This window comes from Hyperolius riggenbachi, chromosome 12 (genome assembly GCF_040937935.1).
Source record: "Hyperolius riggenbachi isolate aHypRig1 chromosome 12, aHypRig1.pri, whole genome shotgun sequence".
Classification (NCBI taxonomy): domain Eukaryota; kingdom Metazoa; phylum Chordata; class Amphibia; order Anura; family Hyperoliidae; genus Hyperolius; species Hyperolius riggenbachi.
This window is the reverse complement of record NC_090657.1, coordinates 193,047,546-193,071,251: the sequence shown is the minus strand read 5'-3', so window position 1 is coordinate 193,071,251 and position 23,706 is coordinate 193,047,546. Positions and strand designations below refer to the sequence as shown.

The 23,706-nt window shown below is 44.0% G+C and overlaps 1 protein-coding gene across 6 annotated transcripts in view; it reads right to left on the bottom strand.

The window, feature by feature from the left end:
• RIPOR3 (RIPOR family member 3) overlaps nt 1–23,706 on the bottom strand; it is a 562,255-nt gene that overhangs the window by 275,382 nt on the left and 263,167 nt on the right. For 5 of the 6 annotated variants that reach the window (XM_068264138.1, XM_068264143.1, XM_068264139.1 and 2 more), the window contains 6 exons: nt 21,954–22,112; nt 18,328–18,530; nt 13,499–13,582; nt 4,913–5,003; nt 3,306–4,560; nt 2,545–2,902 (listed from right to left, as the gene is read on the bottom strand). In XM_068264138.1, the coding sequence (XP_068120239.1) occupies nt 4,460–4,560; nt 4,913–5,003; nt 13,499–13,582; nt 18,328–18,530; nt 21,954–22,112 (638 nt within the window). In that variant the 3' untranslated portion in view covers nt 2,545–2,902; nt 3,306–4,459. Of the gene's footprint in view, nt 1–2,544; nt 2,903–3,305; nt 4,561–4,912; nt 5,004–13,498; nt 13,583–18,327; nt 18,531–21,953; nt 22,113–23,706 lie in introns of those variants that run through there. The other variant, XM_068264141.1, reaches the window with a different exon arrangement.

The following is a 23,706-nucleotide window of genomic DNA, read 5'->3' as shown; positions in this document are numbered from 1 at the left end:
TATGCTTAATCACCTATACTGCGCAGAAGTACCCAGGTAAACATAGGTGTCCTAACTCTGGCCCTGTAACATGCATAGTGCATCGCACAAGGGAGCTAATGTTATGTGTCCATGTGCACCATGCGCATACACCAGCATAAGCTGTCTGCATGCTGACAAACATACAGGGAAAGGGGGGACACATAACATTAGCTCCCTTGTGCGATTGGTAAGATGCACTGTCTTTCCCAGGAGAGGAAGTTAGGATGTGTGCTCCTAATCCATTGATAGGTTTGATGCAATGAATGTGTTTGCATGTCTGCACTATGCATGTTACAGGGCCAGAGTTAGGACACCTATGTTTACCTGGGTACTTCTGCGCAGTATAGGTGATTAAGCATAAGAATGCATTCTTCTGTGAACTAAAACCCTGGCTTTTAATTTAGCTGTAGGGATAACAGTTGTGCCTGGATGAGTGAATCTGTGAATGCAATTGTTTGAACATTTGCATGTGAGTGTGCGAAGGGTTAATAGATTTTTGCTGTTTTCTAGCCACACCCCCTTCAGCACCTCCCTTTCCCTAATAATTTATTTAATGTCCTAACTAGAGGCGATGTGCCTGGATATATGTATGTTTATTCAATACTACAAGGGTGTAACATGTGACACCAAAACAATACTCCACACAGCAAAAACCTCGACAATCCGCAACATCAGATGACAGAGCAGAGTCACCAGTGGACTTATACAATTATATAAAGAGAGGGTATGCAGCAAAACAAGGACTTAGGCCTGGTGCACACCAAGCGGTTTTTGAAGCGTTTCGCAAACCGCTTCCGCTTGTGAAAACGCTTGGCTAATGTATCTCAATGGGATGGTGCACACCAGCGGTTTGAGGTTTTCAGCAAACCGCAAACGTGGGTCCTGCAGCACTTTTGCGGTTTGCAGAAGAGTTTCTGCCTCAATGTAAAATATAGGAAAAGCGCAAACCGCTCTGAAAAACGCCAGATCAGAGCGGTTTTCCAGGCGTTTTTGTTACAGTAGCTGTTCAGTAACAGCTTTACTGTAACAATATTTGATTTGAAATCTCCTACACAAACGCTCCAAAAACCGCTAGGCATGTTTAGAAAACCTCTCTAAACATGCCCAAAATCGCTCTGAAATCTGCTTCAAAAACCTCCAGCGGTTTGCAGATCTGCTTGAGGTTTTTGGTGTGCGCTGGGTCTTAAAGGGTACCAGAGCTCAGTTACAGTAAAAAAAAAAAGATACATCCCTGGGGCTTCCTCCAGCCCCATCCACTCGGATCGCTCCAACGCTGCTGTCTTCCGATGTCTGCAGCGCAGCTGCCAGAGAGATACGTAAAGAGCGCACTTCTCCTGGAGCCGACTGGCGGAAGTGCGAGGACCCGGTACTGCAGACAGCAGAAGACGGCGGCGTGGGAGCGATCCGAGCAGATGGGGCTGGAGGAAACCCCAGGTATGTATAATTTTATTACTGTAACTAAGCTCTGAGTCTCTTTAAAGAAAACCTGAAGCGAACGGATAAGGAATAGAATATTAGTAGCAAAGAAAAGTCTCATTTTTATTTTAAGCTATACAGCTTTTTTTTTTCAATAACATTGCGTCATTCTGTCACAGCTGCAGTTTAGAAACCACTCTGTCTTTTAAACTATAACACAAGCAGAAATAATGACTGAACTTTCTTGCAGTAAAACTTTATCCCAAGCTGTCTCCCTGTTTCTTGGCTGTCCCAAGTTGGTTTGAAGAGCTCAGAGAAGCTCTTCTGCATAGATAAATGATTTTTTAAAATGTTTTTTTTGTTACTTTTTCCTGTACTGGAAAAAAACATGACACTCTTTCCTTCCTTCTATTTGCTACTAATGTTTTATTTCTTAGCTGTACTATACATACAATTCATTACCTCATAAGTTTATTTTCACTTCAGGTTTGCTTTAAGGGCATATTCACGGTGGGACATTTTGTTGTAATGCAACATTAAAGTCGCAACGCAACAAAAAATAAAAATAAGAAAAGTGGGAACGCACATTAACGCTGCGTTACCATGGCATACAGTAGATACAGTGGAGCATACAGGCAATGAAAAGTATGCCCCTCTGTATCTGTTAACATCTGCGTTTAGAGGTAGCGCACTGCAAGCAGTGAGTTACCATAACGGATCATTTACAACGCGATGTTAACGTTTCACTGTGAATGCTGCATAGGCTTAACATTACAGTGCGTTATAATGACTTTATAACGCAGGACAATATGGTCCCACTGTGAAGTGTTCCCCAACCCATGTCCTCCTCTCCTTCCAGCATTAACAGACTGAGGCCACACGGAGACCATGCTTGTCCCGCTTACTAAGGGCCTGTCTCCACTAGGCAGTTTTTCAGCATGAGTTGTCTGAGGCTGCATTTCCACTTGTGCGGTGCGAATCGCCGCGGTAAAAAGTCGCATGCGGATGCGAATTTCACATGCGGGTGTATGCGAATTTTCATGCGAAGTCGCATGCGAATTCGCATGGATGACGATGTATGCGAATTTAACCATGGCAGTGCTGGTGTGCTTTTTCCATTGTTTCTATGCGAATTCGCATGAAAATTCGCATGAAAATTCGCATACCTAAACCGCATGCGAATTTCCTATTAAATGCATTGTATGCGATTCGCATAGCGGTATGCGGTATGCGAATTCTGATGGCTCTGCCATCCGAATTTTTTCTGCACAGAAAAACGCACAGGAATCCTGACAAGTGGAAACAGTCCCATTCACTTGTATTGCTATGCGAATTTGCATGCGAAAAACGCATGCGAATTCGCGATAGTGGAAATGAGCCCTGACAGTTCTCCATTGCTGTCTTTTGTTTTTCTGCATGTGAAAAACACATTCACGTGAGAACTAGCCCACTGATTAAAGTGAACCTAAAGCCAGTTAAAAAAAAATGAGATTAACTCACCTGGGGCTTCCCTCAGCCCCCTGCAGCCGATCGGTGCCCTCGGAGCTCCGCTCCGATGCCTCTGGACCCGCCGGCGAACACTTCCGGTTTGGCCGTCACCGGCCGACAGGCATGGGAACGCGAGTGATTGTTCGCGTTCCCAGCTTGTATATCGCCCTCTATGCTGCTATTGCGACCTTCTGGCCGACAATCACTCGCGTTCCCATGCCTGTCGGCCGGTGACGGCGAAACCGGAAGTCGTCGCCGGCGGGTCCAGAGACATCGGAGCGGAGCTGCGAGGGCACCGATCGGCTGCAGGGGGCTAAGGGAAGCCCCAGGTGAGTTAATCAATTTTTTTTAACTGGCTTTAGGTTCACTGTAGAGTGGACCCAAATTAAAAATACAACATTTCGGGAATAAAATCTATTTTCTAAATTATAATAATAAATAGCAGCCTTTTTTCAGCTGCATGATGAAAAATATAAAATATTTTACATTTATTGGAGGAACTCCTCCCTTCCTTTCATATTGCTGGGACAGAATCCGGCAAACTGGTGGAGTAGGTGGTGTCCAGCAAAAAAGGAATTGCTAATGGCTGCCACCTGTATAACCCTAGTTATGAAAAGAGAAGGGTGAAAAGCATGCACTGAAATGCTCATAGGCTTGAAGGAGTGTTTATTTATCTTTGTATGTGTCAGAGTGGTGCAACTAAATATTTTGAATTAAAAAAATGTTTGGCTTGGGTCCGCTTTAACATTGGGAGGAGTGGAGACTTGCCCTAAGGAACAACAACGCTGGGACTGTGAGCACTTCATCTCCTGTACATCTAATATATCTGCCCTTACATCTCATCAGTACAGCCAGTGAGCAGAACACTGATATAGTCATACTGTAAAGGACAACTGAAGAGAGAGGTATATGGAGGCTGCCATATTTATAGCCTTTTAAGCTAAACCAGTTGCCTGGCTGTCCTGCTGATCATCTGCCTCTAATACTTTCAGCCGTAGCCCCTGAACAAGCATGCAGCAGATCAGGTGTTTCTAACATTACTGTCAGATCTGACAGGATTAGCTGCATGCTTGTTTCTGGTGTGATTCAGACACTACTGCAGCCAAATAGGTCAGATGGCACACTTTATAAGGAAATAAATATGGCTGCATCCATATCCCTTTCACTTCAGTTGTCCTTTAAGGTGGAACGCCAGTCCAAATATTGTACCGGTTTTGAATATTAAGAATAATAAAATCTGTCAGGTTTATTCCTGTGGTTTCCTGTTGGGGGAGATGTTTCCTTTGTCTCTGATCCTTTGGACAAGATGCTCTCCATTGCTCTCTAGTTGTTCAGACAGAAATTTTAACTCCCTGTTTTGTACGACACGACCCAAAGCGGAACTCAGACAGCCATATAAACCTGACAGAGGCTGTAATCCCTAAGCAATCTATCTGAAACGGAAAACAAATATTGGCCGGAGTCAAGTACTTTAAGTGTGAGGTGGAAATAAACAGAAAATAAATGGCAAATGACCCCTATGTTCCGTACAGCCTCAGAACACAGTAATCTCTATCTCGCCATCCAGCGTCAGCGTTTCCTGGAGTTCGCGGCAGATCTTGTCTGTCTTCTTGAAAACTTGTCGCCCTTTTTGACCTTGAGAAAATAAAAAAAAATACATTAAAAGGGCTAGTTACAGTACTGAGCAAAGCAAGCTAGGGAAGATCAATGAGATGCAAATATTTCCAAGTTCATGCAGATTTATGGAAATTTTTATGCAAATATATGCAGCTTGAAAATGGACCAATCAATTTGAACCTGGGTGGGACTTGATTGGTTCGTTTTAAAGCTGTATATATTTGCATAAAAATGTACATAAATCTGCATGAACTCGGAAATATTGGCATCTATTTGACTATCCCTATACCGAGCCTCATGATTGGAAGGAAAGCTGGCAGTGCTGATGAAACAATCGTATTGTCATATCGTGGCTCAGCCTTTCACTTACCGAAAGCCAGGATGGTCTCTCTGGCCGTGTTCCTGACATCCTCCACTTCCGACTGACACAAACAGGCGATCTGGTCGATGCTGGCTGTACCCTGCAATACACACAGAGAGGAGCGCTGAATATGCAGCACACTGATCTACATCTAAGCCACACTACCCTCTATACTGTGTACAATGCAGGGACCCCCTCCACACAGCACACACTGCGGCTATAACACACCTGCAGCTCTGCAAAGGCTTCTACTGCACAGGCCCCCTCCACCCAGCGGGAACCGGAAGTGCCACTGCAGTGCATCTCATTCATAGGGCCCCATTCACACTGGCAATCAGCAAAGTGTTATAGCAAGTACAGATGGTCAATGAGATGCAAATAATTTCAAGCTGATGCAGGATCATGCAAATTTATTCAGCTTGAAAATGAACCAATCATGCCCTGCTGAGGTAAAACCCGATTGGGCCATTTTCAAGCTGCACACATTTGCATGCACAATTTCCATACTACTGCAGCAACTCAAAATGATTTGGATCTCATTGATCATCACTAATGGCGATGTATGATCAATGAAGCTATTCACACTGCACTGTGATTTGGATAAAATTGCAAAACACGCTACATGTAGTATTTTCAGAGCGATCCCAACTCGATTTACATTTCCCAAATGAAACTGCAAAGCGCAATTACTGTACAATTGCTAAACAATTGCATATTGTAAACTGGCCCTTATAACACGTAGAATTCCCGAACTAGCTGCCGCATCATTGGATGTTTGCCGTTACTTAGCAACGGCAAACAAGTGAGCCACAGAAGGGATGAAAATGATGCGGTGGCTTTTCAGGCACACAAAGAAGTAGCTATCGGGATCGAGAGGAGGGAGAGGGGTTTCTCTTGCGCCTCACAGTAACTTGCTGAGGCCAATCACGGGCTTCATAAAGCACTCAGAAGTGGGGAAGCCTATAAATAGAATAATCCACTGCATTACAGTAAAAGAGGAACCACCTATGATAATGGTCTAGTCCTCAATCCGTCGCCATCAGCATGTAAACGGGATTCTGACTATGAGGTACATAAAAGATAACAAACACCGCACAGCAATAATGTATGCTCTGTCCACTCTTACTGTTATTACCACGTTCATTCATGTTGTGGACAAAATCCTCATTACTTTGATAGTGTTCCTTTAAGTTATTGAATTACAGCTTAGTACTACAGGCACAGAGTTTTCTGTCTCCAACACACCAGCTGTAACATTCGACTAATGCCCAGCTTCCTCATTTGACTGGGTGGCTGGCTAGGTATTATTATCACTGTCACTACAGGTAGATTTCAAAGGAGTTGCAGACGGAACATCCATCGCTGTTCTCAGGAAATGCAATACAATGCATAACACCCACAACAGCCATGTGTAACCAAAATGGATTCCACATAGGGTCACACAAGATGGCTTACATGTCCTGTATGCCATCACACTGCATATATCCTTACACATTAAAATGTTGATTTCTTTATTAAATCATTGGAGGTAGGTGTCCTATTTGCTTGCACTCCTTACATGAGTAAGTCGAGTTGAGGTAGGCCAGGGGATGTGGTGCACCACAGGGCATAGCCCATCATTTGCTGGGTGCTCAGACCTATGGTAACAGGACAACCAAGCAATAGAGGTGATACTGTATATTGATTGGAGTGCTGACCATTTACCTTATGCTGGGAATACACCATACAATTCTCTGTTAAGGGGCCCATACACCTAACTATTTTCCCACCGATATACAGCAGATTCGATCACTGATCGAATCTGCTGTAAAATTGCTGTGCAAACGCTGACAGAACGATCGATTTCCGTCCGAAATCAATCGTTCCCGCCGATGCCCGTTGATCCGTCCGTGCGGACAGCTTCACAGATTGTGATCGGTTTCATGCTGAAGTCGATTCTCAATCTGTGTGCAGTAAAGGCAGCCATACGATCCCTCTCTGATCAGATTCGATCAGAGAGGGATCTATCTGTTGATCGATCTGATGGCAAATTGACCAGTGCATGGCCACCTTTAGATTTTCTGTTAGATTTACCTGCCAGATAGATAAATTCCAACATGTTGGACATTACCTATCTAACCATCTATCTGCCTAGCAAGTAGGCATTGTTCTACTCAGCAGGAGATAACCAGAAGACAATGCACCAGAGATAATGACCAGTCTCTGCAGAAAATAATCTAACAGAAAATTGTATGGTATATTCCCAGCATTACATAAGTAAAACATCTATTATGCTAGGGTTACACGGTACGTTGTTTGCGTTCGATTCGGCACGCGATTTATTAGCCATTCGATTTTCTGCTCGATTCTCTTATCTTCCACTCGTTTTTCTTATCTTTTTTCCATTGACTTCTATAAGAAATCGAGTGGAACATCGGACACGTCGCAATTTTATCATCGAAGGCACCTATCAGAACGATTCTTACAAAAAAAGTACTGTGTAATCCCAGCATTACTGAAAGGCTACTCACCAGACCTACTTTAGAAGGGATCCAGCATAACCTGGCTGATATTTTAGGGCACATTCAGTTACTGTATCATGATAAGGGATCTATTTATCCTCACTTTTCCTGTTTATAATCCAAAGTCATTGATCATTTTGCTGCAAATTTGGTAAAAGTGGACCTGAACTCACAGGACTGAAGGAAAACACAGAGAAATGCACCCTGTGTACATGTTGAGAGTTTAGCCTGTCTAATCACCCCTCTGTGACTAAGCACAAGTGTAATTTGATCTCTTAGCTGTGTCAGCTGATTGCCACAGCAGAGCGGTAAGGGCCCATTTCCACTATCGCGGATTCGCATGCGTTTTTCGCATGCAAATTCGCATATCAATACAAGTGAATGGGACTGTTTCCACTTGTCATGATTCCTTTGCGTTTTTCTGTGCAGAAAAAATTCGCATGGCAGAGCCATCAGAATTCGCATACCGCTATGTGAATAGCATACAATGTATTTAATAGGAAATTCGCATGAGGTTTGGGTATGCGAATTTTCATGCGAATTCGCATAGAAACAATGGAAAAGCACACCAGCACTGGCATGGTTAAATTCGCATACATCGTCATCCATGCAAATTCGCATGAAAATTCGCATAGACTCGCATACGAAATTTGCATCCGCATGCAAATTTTTACCGCGGCGATTCGCACCGCACAAGTGAAAATGCAGCCTAATTGGTAAACACAGGATGTCAATAGTATGTCTGCTTCCATGAAAGCAGGAAGCAGAGACAGATTTATTGCTGGATTTGTATCAGCTGTAACAAAGAAATGTTTTTATTTAAAGGTTATTATGCTGTTGCTTATCTTTTAGAGCAGAGAGGTAGTTCTCAGTTCAGGTCTGCTTTAAGGCTGCTTTCACAGTGGGACGTTACAGGCGCATGTTAGAGCAGCCTGTAACGCAGCCCAACTCACAGTAATGAAAAATCAATGGGCTGTTCACAGTGCCCACGTTGCGTTACGTTGTAACGCAGCACATCCGTTGAGAGTGCTGCATGCTGTGCGTTGTATGTGGTTTTAGCCGCGTTAGACTGTGTGCACATGCTCAGTTATGTTTTTTTTTTTCCTTGGGCCGGAGAGGAGGCGGGGAGAGTCCGCTATTGTAGCCAGCCACATGGCTACTTAACCACTTCACCACTGAGGGGTTTTACCCCCTGACCACCAGAGCAATTTTCACCTTTCAGCGCTCCTTCCATTCATTCGTCTATAACTTTATCATTACTTATCGCAATGAAATGAACTATATCTTGTTTTTTCCGCCACCAATTAGGCTTTCTTTAGGTGGGACATTATGCCAAGAATTATTTTTTTCTAAATGTGTTTTAATGGGAAAATAGGAAAAATGTGGGGAAAAAAAAAATTATTTTTCAGTTTTCGGCCATTATAGTTTTTAAATAATGCATGCTACTGTAATTAAAACCCATGAAATTTATGTGCCCTTTTGTCCCGGTTATAAAACCGTTTAAATTATGTCCCTATCACAATGTTTGGCGCCAATATTTAATTTGGAAATAAAGGTGCATTTTTTTCAGTTTTGCGCCCATCCCTAATTACAAGCCCATAGTTTATAAAGTAACAGTGTTATACCTTCTTGACTTAAATATTTAAAAAGTTCAGTCCCTAAGGTAACTAATTATGTATTTTTTTTAATTGTAAATTTTTGAATTTTTTTTTAATTACAAAAAAAAAAAAAATGGGGAGTGTGGGAGGTAATGAGTTAATTTTTTGTGTAAAAGTCATTTATTTGTATGTGAAAAATGTGTAGGGTGTAGTTTACTATTTGGCCACAAGATGGCCACAGTAACTTTTTGCTTTATTGCGACCTCCAAGCCTCCTTCCGGAAGCTTGGAGGAAGAATAAGGAGGCTGGACACGTGAGTTGCTTCTCACAATGATCGCGCTGCCCATAGGAGAGCAGCGGGTCATTGTGGGGCTTAGATCAACGAACGGGAATGGATTTTCCCGTTCATTGATCTCCGGGCGAGCGGGCGGCGGCGGTTTTACTAGCGGCGGGCGGCGTGTTTACGAGCGGGAGCGCGGACAGCGTCGGGAACGCGGAAAGTACGTGTTTCTCCGTCCCTGGTTTTTAAAGGATGGAAAAAGGGGCGGAGAAATACGTACGCGCGGGGGTAAAGTGGTTAATATTCACTGCACTGCAGTGTTTACTTCCTGGAGCGGCCGCTGATTGGCTGGCGGGACCAAGTGATGCGGAGTGCTCCGATCACATGGTCTCCGCAGCACATAGGACACAAAAGGCGCACCAAGAGCTGCATAATGCAGCTCTTGGTAGCGTCCTCCTCCAACACCACCAGGCGTTGTGTTAGGGGCACGTTATGCGACCTGTAACGTCCCCTAAAGCGCAACATCCTGGTGGGAAAGAGGCCTAAAAGGAACCTGAAAGGACACATGAAGCAAAAAGTATATGGAGGCTGCCATATTTTTCCTTTTAAAGGACCACTGTCGGGAAATCTAAAATTTAAAATATACTGTATGTAAACATATACAGATAGGAAGTGCATTTCTCCCAGAGTAAAATTATCCATAAATGACGTTTCTCCTATGTTGCTGTCGCTTACAGTAAGTAGTAGAAATCTGACAGAAGGGGATTCTCAGCAAGGCCTTTATTCTTTATAAAGCCATTCCCTAAAAAGGATGCATAGAAAGATGCTGGCCAGCCTCCGTGTTTTGGCAGTTGGACAGCACAACTGCCATTCACTAAGGCCCGGTGCACACCAAAAACCGCTAGCAGATCCGCAAAATGCTAGCAGATTTTGAAACACTTTTTCTTATTTTTCTGTAGCGTTTCAGCTAGCGTTTTGCGGTTTTGGGAAGCGTTTTTGGTGTAGTAGATTTCATATATTGTTACAGTAAAGCTGTTACTGAACAGCTTCTGTAACAAAAACGCGTGCAAAACCGCTCTGAACTGCCGTTTTTCAGAGCGGTTTGCGTTTTTCCTATACTTTACATTGGAGGCAAAAACGCCTCCGCAATCCAAAATCTGCAGCAGCCCGGGAGTATGCGTTTATGCAAAACGCCTCCCGCTCTGGTGTGCACCAGCCCATTGAAATACATTACCCACGCGTTTCCACATCCGCAAGCGGATCGAAAAACGCTGCCGAACCGCTCTGGTGTGCACTAGGCCTAAGTGCTTGGAGAAATCCCTGAGAATCCCCCATGAGGAGATGGGCTAGTCCAAAACCTGTTGGTTCTGTCAGGTTTCTGCTACTTACTGTAACATAGAAGAAACGTAATGCATGGCTCATTTGCACTTCCTATCTGTATATGTTTACAAATATTTAAGATTTGGGCGACAGTTGTCCTTTAATCAATACCCGTTGCCTGGCAGTACTGCTGTTCTATTTGGCTGCAGTAGTGTCTGAATCACACCAGAAACAAGCATGCAGCTAATCTTGTCAAATTTGACCAGAATATCAGAAACACCTGATCTGCTGCATGCTTGTTCAGGGGCTATGGCTCAAAGTATTAGAGGCAGAGGACCAGCAGGATTGGCCAGGCAACTGGTATTGCTTAAAATGAAATAAATAGGACAGTTTCCATATCCGGCTCACTTCAGCGTTCCTTGAAGTGAGAGGGATAGGGAGGCTGACATTTATTTATTACATTAAACAGTGCTCATTGCCTGGCTGTCCTGGTAAGTCTCTGCTTCTAATACGTTTAGCTATAGACCCTGAACAAGCATGCAGATTAGATGTTTCGGACTGAAGTCTGATCGGATTAGCCACATGCTTGTTTCAGGTGTGATTAACTCTATTGCAGCCAAAGTAATCAGCAGGGCTGCCAGGCAACTGGTATTGTTTAAAAGGAAATAAATATGGCAGCCTCGATATACCTCTTGCTGCAGGTTGCATTTAAGCCACACAGATGGGTGACAGCTTCAGATTCGCAAGCAGTACAAAGCTGACCGGTCAGTGCTACACATTTCATTCTATACGTTTTTTTTTCTTAAACTTGGGCGAAATCAAGTGCTGCTTTATGGTTTGTTGATCATTAATCTCCAATTGGATTTTGATCAGGTTGTATAATTGCAGCGTTATTGCCTTAGTGATGTCTAAAGCTGTGAAGTGTAAACAATTACACAGTAACGATAAGTTTAGGGTATAAGTAGGGTAACCATGTGCTCAGGCCAGAAGCAAGCATTGCATTTACAGAAAAAGTATCCCATAGGCCTGATGCACACCAAAAAACGCTAGCAGATCTGCAAAATGCTAGCAGATTTTGAAACGCTTTTTCTTATTTTTCTGCAGCGTTTCAGCTAGCGTTTTGCGGTTTTGTGTAGCGGTTTTGGTGTAGTAGATTTCATGTATTGTTACAGTAAAGCTGTTACTGAACAACTACTGTAACAAAAAACGCCTGGCAAACCGCTCTGAAGTGCCTTTTTTCAGAGCGGTTTGCGGTTTTCCTATACTTAACATTGAGGCAGAAACGCATCCGCAATCCAAAATCTGCAGCAGCCCGGGAGTATGCGTTTCTGCAAAACGCCTCCCGCTCTGGTGTGCACCAGCCCATTGAAATACATTACCCAAGCGGATCCGCACCCGCAAGCAGATCGCAAACCGCTGCGGAAACGCTCCGGTGTGCACTAGTCCTTACTGAGCACCAAAGTTTCAATGTATCATGATTCATAAATGATCATTCCTAGGCATTATTTTTCCTAGAAATAATCATTTTTGAATCATGATTTGTTGGAATTTAGGTGCTCAATAGGGGATACGTTTTCTTTACAGTTTACCCGAGGTGACATGTGAGATGATGAGATAAACGTGAAAGTACAGTGCAAAAACATACAAATAATCAGGCTGTTTTTCTTTTTTTATTTTGCTGCCTGAAAAAAGTAAATTTTTAAGGCATGCAAATGACAGCTTCTCTCTTGTCAGTACCTTGTTGGGAATATAGTAAAAATTACTGATAAGCAAATTACAGCCTTAAACTGTTTCCTGACAGAATACAGCTCCTGAGGGCAAGTGAGCAATAGAAAAAGGTCAATAGTTCAAGTACTTTAAAGGGGAACTGAAGTAAGAGGTATACGGAGGCTGCCATACTTATTTCCTTTTAATCAATACCAGTTGCCTGGCAGCCCTGCTGGTCTATTTTTCTGCAGTAGTATCTGAATAACACCAGAAACAAGCATGCAGCTAGTCTTGTCAGATCTGACAAGAATGTCAGAAACACCTGATCTGCTGCATGCTTGTTCAGGGGCTATGGCTAATAGTATTAGAGGCAGAGGATCAGCAGGGCTGCAAGGCAACTGGTATTGCTTAAAAGGAAATAAACATGGCAGCCTCCATATACCTCTCTCTTCAGTTGTCCTTTAACTCTGGGACACTTAATAGACTGCCATTGTGCAGAGGCAATTAAACATTCAATCTACTTTCAGTGTAATTTGCCTTCTTAAAACAGAAGATATTTGCGATAATTCAGCTTTAAGTGAGCAACTTTTGTTACCCACAATTCACCACTACAGAATATGCAAATGATCTCTTTATGCCCCTGAAGCCAGGCTTACATCCAGAACCGCTGGTGTATAGCAAGCCTATGGCTTATACATTTTACAGAGCCACATCAACTCCATGCGCAGACAGCCTGTTTAGGACTACTGGTGGTCCTCAGTGCATGGCAGGGATTGATGTGGCTCTATGGGATACCCAAGCAGCTCGGGGTGACCCAGGGGTTCTGGATGGGAGTCTTCAGTAGTGATGCATTGTGGGAGACCTCAGTTTCCACCACTTCCCGAATTATTGCAAGTAGCTTCTGTTAAGAAGGCAAAGCACGCTGCACATTGCTTTTTAGTAGGAGGGCTTTTTGGGCTCTTTTAGTCCCCTAAACTATCCCAGTGGCTCTGGGTCACCCCGATCTTCTTGGTAAATGTTTAAATATAAAATAAAACCATGGAATATAAATAAATATATATTTTTAGGAGTAGGAGGATAAATACAATTGTTTATCTCATCAGTTTATTTTCTCTTTGGGTTTCCTATGAAGTGGTCCTGAGAAGTGTGCATATTGTGGACAGGGGTTGGACACATGTTGGATACTTACATTGAGGTGTTTAAGGGCCAGACAGGCTGATCGCTGCACTCTGGCATCCCTCGCGGATAGGAGCTCGGTGTAATACGGCACGGCCTGCAGGAAGAGCAGTCATTAGATCATCTCTAGTATGACAGCATTACTACCCAAACTATTCATGTCAGTACAGACTGAGCCACGGAATTACCAGATGTCCTCACGTTCTACTCCTCACTATACAGAGCACATCATAGGCTGTAGTAAGCCATTTACTGCAGAGAGTCCGAGGCCTCCGTACACAGCGCACTCTTGCCTGGCTTTGGTAATTGCTCCTCCAGGCACAATTCTAAACTCACAGCATAAATATTCCCAGGCTGGTCCCCAAGCAGAGTCTCTACACAGCAGCCCATCAACATGAGGGGAGGAACCAGACAGCTAGCAATCTGTAAGGCAGTCCTCTAGGGCAGCCCCTCCTGATGTACTACATGTCAGGAAGCTCCACGGACCTTTAATTAAAAAAAATGTAACTTTATCCCAATCAGTAGCCAAGACCCCCTGTCCCAAGAGAGATCTTTACCTTTTTTCAAATAGTTCATTAAAAACATCTGTGCAGAAAAGGATTAACCTCTTGAGGACCGCAGTGCTAAACCCCCCTAGTGACCAGGCCATTTTTAGTAAAATAGGCCACTGCAGCTTTAAGGCTAAGTTGCAGGGCCGCACAACACAGCACACAAGTGTTCCCCCCCCCCCTTTTCTCCCCACCAACAGAGCTCTCTGTTGGTGGGGTCTGATCACTCCCCCATGTTTATTTTTTTTTATAATAAATATTATTGTTTCTTTTTAAAAAAACACAAACCCTGTTTCTTTAAAAATCTTCCCTCCCTCCCCCCAGCCAGCCAATTATGGCGATCGCCTGTCATAGGCTTATGCCTATGAGAGCCGATCGCTCTCTTGCCCCCCCCCCCTGTGACACGGCTGTCCCCCTGTACAGCGCTGCTGCCGATCGCAACGCTGTACATGGAAATAGACGGCGATCACGCCATCTAACAGTCTCCCGAGCGGCAACAGCCGCTCGGAAACTGAAGGCAGGGCGAAGCTCCACCCCCCCAAGCAGGAGATGCGCGCGCAGCCTGCGCGCGATCTCCTGAAAAACAGAGCCCCAGGACTTTACGCCAATCGGCGTTAGGCGGTCCTGGGGCTGCCGCCGCGGCCACACCCATTGGCGTGACGCGGTCGGCAAGAGGTTAAGAAAAAATGAGGCTCTAGCATCTGCCAGGCCCCTAGACTCTCTCCAGACCCTAGGCAACTGCCTAGGATTGCCTTGTGGATGACCCGGCTCTGCTTTTGTGTGACTGATATTGAAGGGAAACCCCTTAACAGCGTGATGTCAGGGCCATGGCCATGATAGATTTCTGTGTGTGAACCTTGTTGCATTGAGGGAAGGAACGGCAGCTGCTCACTGTTACGCATGCAGCATTTTCTTCTGAGCATGTGTGAGTGTAATGTCAGCAGTAAAGATGATGACACATATGTTCAAACAACATGAAGGAATTACACTGTGAGTATGAATCATTACTTGATCTATCTTCTCACTTAGCAATGTTTTATTTTTTTCCCCTTTCCTGTTATATTTTGGTAAAGTCCCTCTTGGACCTGTTCTACTGGGAAGTGGTCTTGAGACACCCAGAACACAATGGTATAACTGGGAACATCTTTGTAGTAGAAAGGACTGAAGCAAGGAAAAAATAATGTCCAGGAACATGTGTTGCATCTGCAATTCCTACAGGACTACATAGCCTCACAGCAGCATCTTTATAGATAAATATTGCACTGAGTTTTAGAATAAGTCTTAAGAAAGAAATACTGCCAATCCTACACACTTTCACAGCACAGAAACAAAGGTCTCTGGTTGCCTCACTAACATTCACACATACCTGATTTAGTACTACAGTAACCTTATACAGTACAACAATCTATGCTGCCATCTAGTGGACCAGACAGGGACTGCTTTTCGCTCATCCTCCGTATTCAGCAATACACATCTGTTATTGAGCTCTTCTTGTAAAAATCTGCTAAATCCATTTTGCTAGGATAACAGAAACACAGAGACTAGCTTGTCCATTTCAGCAAACATCTATGTAACAGCACAGGATGTAGAAATGATCAAAATATTGTTCTGAGCATGTCAAAAATGGGAAGTGAACAGTAATTAACAGGGAAAAGTTCTGGCTGACCTCTTGAAATTCTGTTTTAAGTCTCCTCTAACAGGACAGCTTCTTGTAACAAGCCAATCCCTCTGATGAGAAAAAAAAGGGAAAAGGGAAAAAGCACACTTACATGCTTGCTACTCTAAAAGGCAGCACTGATACCTGAAGAAGCTGGTGTGGTACATGAAATGGGTTGTATTTATCTCAACAGAACTGCCTCTAATGCTGTTATTTTCTGCACTAAGCAAGCATTGCTGGCTTGCATTCCTGTTGTTACTCTATTAACACTTGCAGTGCCTCCTACTTTATACATCTCTAAAGAAACAAAGAAGTCTCTAACATCATATTCTTGTCAAACAAGAAAATCTGAAATAGAGCAGACTTTTTTTCCCACAGATAAATCTCTAATACCATTCAACAATCTGTCTTTAAATGGGCACTATGGCAAAAAAAATGTAAAATTTAAAATATGTGCAAACAACCAAATAAGAAGTGTGTTTTTTCTAGAGTAAAATGAGCCATAAATTACTTTTCTCCTACGTTGTTGTCACTTACAGTAGGAAGTAGAAATCTGACAGAAGCGACAGGTTTTAGACTAGTCCATCTCTTCACGGGGGGATTCTCAGGGATTTATTTATTTTCAAAAGAACTTGGTGAATGTCAGTTGCTCTGTCCAACTGCCAAAAAACTGTGTAGCAAGCAGGGAAGCTGGCCAGCATCATTGTTTAAATCCTTTTTAGGGAATAATTTTATAAAGAATAAAAGCCTTGCTGAGAATCCCCTATGAAGATATGGACTAGTCTAAAACCTGCCACTTCTGTCAGATTTCTACTACCTACTGTAAGTGACAGCAACATAGTAGAAGAGAAATTTATGACTCATTTTAGTTTGGAAAAAACATATTTCTTATTTGTCTATGTTTGCATATATTTTAAATTTTAATTTTTTTTGCCATAGTGCCCCTTTAACACAGCAGTTCTCACTCTTATTACATAGCAGGCAGCCTTCTGAAATATGACTTATGTGAAACTGAGAGTACGCAATGAGTGCAATCATTGCTACAGGTGGGCTGTCGGTAGGGTTACTGCGTTATACCGGCATGACAATATACCACAGTTTGATTGTCCAAATAATTGTTACAGGCACTAATCATGTGCAGAGACATGCATTAGCAGGCAGGTTCAAAAGCACATTTTTATCAGGGATGTATTTTGTAAAAATGGTAGAGCAGGTGAAGTCACGACACTTAAGGTGCCCACTAATGATCCAATCTTTTTCATCCAATCTTACCATTTCTATGTAATATAAGGTAACTGCCTGAAGTATCCATTCAGTATATTCACTCAGTTTACCCTTCTACTACATAGATTTGGTAAGATTGGATGAAAAAGATTGGATCATTAGTGGCCACCATTATGTGGGTGCTGACACCCGCCTTCACAAATGTTACTGGCAGTGTGTCAATGAACTGCGTGTCTGACAGTGGCGTACCTACCACAAGGCTACAGGTGCTCATTGCACAGGGTATAGCCATGGCTAGCGGTGCTGCTGTTGTGCTCAGCCACTGTGTTCTTCCACTTCGGACCTTTTTTCATAAAAAAGAGTGCTGGACTGTTGATTATTTATCCTGATCAGAGTAATTAATCAATAATGCAGGGCAGTCTGCTGTTGCAGGAGCCAGTGATACAGGTGCTGATAGCCGACTTATGTAGTGAGCAGAGAAGCAAGCTCCAGGCAATTAGATTAGCTTGATTGCAGGTAATCTTATCTCTTTTCCCAGCTCCCCCTCCCACCATGTTGTCTTCCCTCATGACCCTTTGCTCTTTTCAGATTTCAGTGGCTTCTTTTAACAGCATGTCCCTGCCAAACAGCACTGGTGATGTCTGCAGTCCTGGTGAGAAGTCTTCCTGCCATTTCTCCTCTCCCACCAGGCTCTGTTTTGTGCCTCTACTGCTTTATCCCCCCTCCCTCCTCCTATGTATCCCCCTCTTTTGTATGTCCCCCATTTATGACTGTCCTCAGAGGAGCTCACAATCAAATCGTACCAAAGTCATAATCTAATGTCCTACCATATTATTATTGTGTATTTATGAAGCACTGACAACTTCTGCAGCACTTTCATAAGAATTAGCTCCGTCAACATCCTGACAACTCCTTTTCCCCAAAAATCCCCCAGAATTTGCAGAAAAACACTGGGCGCCCCAACCCGTCAATCCTCCCATCAAAGAAATTGGTTGTTATGGGGTGTGATCTGCAAATAATCAGCACCGGGTGTCAAATTCCCTAGGAAAACCACGGGTACCCGAGATATTTACTTACGCATCACTTTAGAGGATCCATAGTCATAAAACTAACCGTCCCTCAGAGGAGCTCACAATTTAAGTCTTCCATAACCACAGTGTAATGTCCTAATATATTATTATATAGCACTGACATCTTCTGCTGCACTTTACAGAGTACATAGTCATGTCACTGACTGCCGTCAGAGGAGCTCACACTCTAATCCTGCCATAGTCACAATGTTATGTCCCTATAGCAGTCTAAGTCCAAATTTTGGGGGCATCCAATTAATTTCTCAGTATGTTTTAGGAATATGCATAAATGTATTCACAGACAGAGATGAGGAAGTGAACGCAGATATCTCCTGGGTCTCACCTTCTGCTTGAAGTGTTTGTTGGCAGCCGCCCGACAGAAGAAGCCCGTGGCTGCTTTGCACAGCTTGATGTTGTCATCTATCTGGAAAGAGGCCACCAGCTTCAGGAACTGAGGCAGTGGCTGCAGACGAGCTATCTGCTTGGCCTTCAGTTTCTTTATTTTCTTGAGCCGGCCGGGGAGTTGTAGAGCTCCGATCAGTGTAACTGCAGCAGGAGAGACACATATGGCCTTATTTAATAAAGTTCACAGCCATTCAAAAAAAATCTGACAGGCAGCAGCTCATCAGCATCACAAACAATCTAAAACTGTTCCGTGTTTGGAACACTTGTACGTAATAAAGCTGCAGACACATAAATAGGCAATCCCCGGCGCACCAAACACATTCAAGGCCACTCCTTAAAGTGAACCTTCGGACTAAAAATCGACTCGGCAGCACTGAAAAGGCTTGGTGTTTCTTTAACAGTTTCACAGCATCAGAACTGTGTTTCTCTTATACAAGCCTCATTTTTAGCTGCACAGAAGAAAACTGCCCGGGCTTTTTTCCCCTGATGCTGTGCAAAGCGTGATGGGATTTCTGATTTTGTTGTTCTCGTTCTGCTGTTTTGGTGCAATTTTTTTTTTTTTTACATTTTGAATTTGACATTTGAAGCCTAGCGTGTGCAGCTGGGAGGGGTAATCAGGACACAGGACAGTTGGAACTGTGTCTCCTGCTCCCTGTCACCTCCTTTCAACCAAAAAGATGGCTGCCCTCATGACAAAGATGGCAGCCCCCATAAATCACAAACATTTGCCTGTTCTTTTAAAACAGGGTGGGTAAGAGATTGTATTACCTATCTATTCTAATTAACATAACTAATATAACTTGATGACAGTATGTTTGTTTAGGCTGAAGTTCCCCTTTAACTGCTTCCGTACCGCGGTAGTTGAAATATATGTCCTGCAGGTGGCTGCGTGGCTCTGACAGGATGTAGATTTCAACAAGCCTGCCACGCGCTCCCGCCTCTAACTCCGATCTCATCACTCTGCTCCTGCCGCAGTTCACTCACCCTGCTGTCTATATGACGGCAGAGCACTGTGAGCCGGTCAGGAGCCGCTTTCATTGGCTCCTGACCGTGTGATCACTGTGAGCCAATCACAGTGGTTCACTTTGATGGACAGGGTCAGGAGGCAATGAAAGTGGCTCCTGACTGGCGAACAGAACTCTGCTGTCATAACGACGGCAGAGAGAGGGGACTGCGGCGATGGGAGAACAGAGTGACTGGTAAGAGTGGCGTGTATGTGCGGCGATTCGTTGGTAAACGGCCTTTTGTGGTACCAGCAGTCTCTGGTCCTCAAGGGGCAGAGACTGCTGGTACGCAAGGGGTTAAAGGACACTTGAAGTGGCAGCCCCAGGACCGCCTAACGCCAATTGGCGTCAAGTCCTGGGGCTGTATTTTGCAGGAGATCGCGCGCATCTCCTACCCCGGGGGGAGGGATGGAGCTCCGCTCCCTCTTCAGTCTCCAGACTGTTAGACGGCATGATCGCTGTACTGGGCACGGGGGGAGGGAGCAGGGGAACGCAAATAAAAATAAATATTTGTAAACAAAACAAAAAAAAAACAACAGCTGTGGAGCTATCAGACCCCACCAACAGAGAGATCTGTTGGTGGGGAGAAAAGGTGGGGGAGGGGTGGAATCACTTGTGTGCTGAGTTGTGCGGTCCTGCAGTTTGGCCTTAAAGCTGCAGTGGCCAATTAACAATAAAAAGGTCTGGTCTCTAGGGCGATTTAACAATGCGGTCCTCAAGTGGTTAAAGTATACAAATTGCCTTGCTGTCCTGCTGATCCTCAGTCTCTGATACTTTTAGTCACAGGCCCAGAACAAGCATATGCAGGTGAGGTGTTTAACTTGAAGGGAACCTGAAGCTAAAGGTATATGGAGGTTTCCATATTTATTTCCTGTTAAAAAATACCAGTTGCCTGGCAGCCCTGCTGATTTATTTGGCTGCAGTAGTGCCTGAATCAGACCAGAAGCAAGCATGCAGCTAATCTTGTCAGATCTGACAATAATGTCAGAAACCCCTGATCTGCGGCATGCTTGTTCAGGGTCTAGGGCAAAAAGTATTAAAGGCAGAGGATCAGCAGGATAGCCAGGCAACTGGTATTGCTTAAAGGGAACCAGAGGTGAGAGGGATATGGAGGCTGACATGTTTATTTCCTTTTAAATAATGCACATTACCTGGCTGTCCTTCTGATCCACTGCTTCTAATACTTAAAACAGACTAACGTAAAAAACCCCTCTGGGGGATACTTGCCTTGGGAGGGGGAAGCTTCTGGGTCCCAATGAGGCTTCCCCTCCTATGTAGGTTCAGGGAATCCAGCGCTGGCTCCTCTGAATTCTCCCCCGACAAACTTCGCCAAGTTAGATTGATTTACCTCGCCGGGATCCAGCGCAGTCACGGCTCTTCCTTCAGCTAGGTGGAAATAGCTGAGCCTGATCCTATCCGCTCTACTGGGCAGGCAAAAGGACTCAGTAAAGCAGATCCATCGGGTTTGGCTATTTCCGCCTTAATCCGAATGAACAGTGTCTAGTGCGCTCTTTGGGGGAGGGACGGAGGAGGACAAGGAAAGCCTCGCTAGGATCCAGGGGCTTCCCCCTCCCGAGGTAAGTACCCCACAGGGGCTCTTTTTTTTCCTTACAGATTTTCTTACTTTAAGATATAGACCCCGAACAAGCATGCAGATCAGATGTTTATGACAAATCTGACAAGATTAGCTGCATGCTTGTTCCAGGTGTGTGATTTAGACCCTACTGACCAGAAAGATCAGCAGGACACCAGATCCCTCTCAATTCAGGTTCCCCTTAAAGCAAATCTGGGAAATCATTAATGCCAAAGTGTAGATACTTCCCTCAGGAGAAGGGAAGATCCTAGAGGATTCCAGGTCCCTCTCCGTCCTGCAGCTGGGACTCCCAGTGTCCCATGGAGCTTGCGCCTGCGCAGTAACACAGAGCCACTGCTCGGAGGATAAAGCTGAGCCCGTTCAGCTCTGTGCTAGTGTGCAGGCTGTCTGCGCAGTGCAGGCTGCTGGAACGGCGAGGAGGAAAGCGACAGGAAAGCCTCATGAAGATCCAGTGGCTTTCCTCTCTCGAGGTATTGGGACCTTTATTTCCCTTCAGGTTTACTTGACCTTAATGCCGCCTGCTTGTTTCTGGTGTGATTCAGACACTACTGATGCATCAAAGTTCAGCAGGCAACTGGTATTGTTTACAAATAAAAATATATATGGCAGCCTCCATATTCTTCTAAAGCCTAGTACACACGGTACAATTTTCCGTCAGATCAACCAGTAATCTGATAAGAAATTGTATCGTGTGTAGACGTCCAAATTGTTCTCGATTAATAATGTGATCAATTTTCCATTGATAACTGCCCAAAATCGATTGCGTTATTGATCAGACCGGTCAGAAATTATGTGATCAATCCGTCAATCTGATCAATTATCCTTTAATTTACAAGTACTGTAACCAGTTTAACTACAATTTGTTTTTTCTTGTAAATGATCCTGAAAATCCCATCACTACACAGGAGGAATCTCCTCCCCTGACCTTGCTCCTGTCCTGTAATATACAGTATGATGACGGCTTACCTTCTCTGGTCAGTGCTGCAAAGTGTTTCTCCAGGTCCAGCACGTGGTATCGCCGCAGGTACCCATACAGCAGGAAGATGGAGACCACACTATCTGGAATCTCATGGGGGGTTAGTATACCTCCAAACCCGAATATCTGCTCCAACGTCCGCCGGAAAACTGCAGGGAGAGCAGGCATGTGATTTATGGTCTCTACTGGATAAAATCTAGCAATTCTAAAGGAATGAGTGGTTATATAACATAGAGGGGTTCTGTCCATTAGCACAGGAACAGGTTTCACAGAAGTCACAACCACTGTGGCCCATCTGACATAGTGCTAATATTTACCACTCTGTACACTTCATATAATGGCAACCACTAAAGCACACCTGAAGTGAGAGGGATATGGAGGCTGCTATACTGTTTATGGTCAGGGCAGGTTCTGGACTTTTTGCTGTCTGAACCAAACTTGTGAGGATGCCCCCCCCCCCCCCATTCCCCCAGGAATACACTGGGGAGATTTATCAAAGCATTGCCGAAAGTTTTTTCTTCTTAATCTGTTCTAACCAGCAGGGAGAACAGTTCTATATGATAATAAGAACCTTCTTAGATCCTAGGTAATAGTGGCAAATTAGCATGATTTTCTAGAGCTGCACTACAGTTAAGAAAAGTGCAAATTCATCCCTAAACTGGCGCAGATTAAGACCTCGTTTCCATCTTTGCGCTTCTGTCCGCTTTTCAGCAACATGTATCAATCTGTAACATTAATGTGCTGATAAAAAGCGGACTGAAGCGCATGAAGTGGAAACTAGCCCTAAGAAGTGCTTGATAGCAGTTCTACAGATGTAGAACTGTAGGGTAGACATGATTGCAGAGTGCAGGCTAGACATGATTTGTGATGTGCTCCTCCCCCTGCTGAATTCCTCCTCAGAGCCTGCTGCTATCAATACAGCAGGTGTGTTGGTTACCTCAGCAACAGCAATTCCCCTCACACACTGCACTGTCTGAGAGCCCTTCCTAACTCCCTATTTTACAACAGTTTTAGAAGGAATCTGCACTATTTAGTGATTTCTTAGGCTGTCTGAGACAATTCTACACGGATTTCTAAAAACCTAATATTTTGTCTCAGATACTCTTGATAAATGTCCCCCACTGATTCATGTGTGCGCATAGAGACACACACACGTAGTAAAACTGGACAATCTTTGTGAGATCTGTTGTGTCAAATCGGTTTATCAATCTACTCTGACTACCCATCTTTCTTCTTTTTTGCTACCCACTTAGCTCTTTCTGGGCAGTGTACATGAATTTGTGATGGTGGGCTCACACTGTTTAATTACCGGTATATGAGGGAAGATTCTAATTTTAATACCGTATGTAATATAATATACCATGCACCCCTCCTGACATTGTCCTGCTATCTCTATCCCCCAAAGCCCTGGCCGTTCCCAGGATGGGCACAGAAAAATCTGTTGCTGTACTTAAAGGCTATCCTTGCATTTTAGAGGGAATATGGAAGCCATCTTGAATAGAGTCATGACATCACACTAATAACAGTTTTCAGCAGAGCTGTGCTGTGTTGTGTACGCTCACATCTGTACTTCATATCTAGGTGTAAGTGATTTATTTTATAACTTCATTTCCACTATGCATTTAGTCTGAGCTGAATCCGGTAAACTAAACATTTATTTGCATGCTGGAAAGCTGTCGTCATCGGCGATCCAGAGCAGAGCTAGTACTGTGCGATGTGGGATGGGATAATGGCTTTACCATG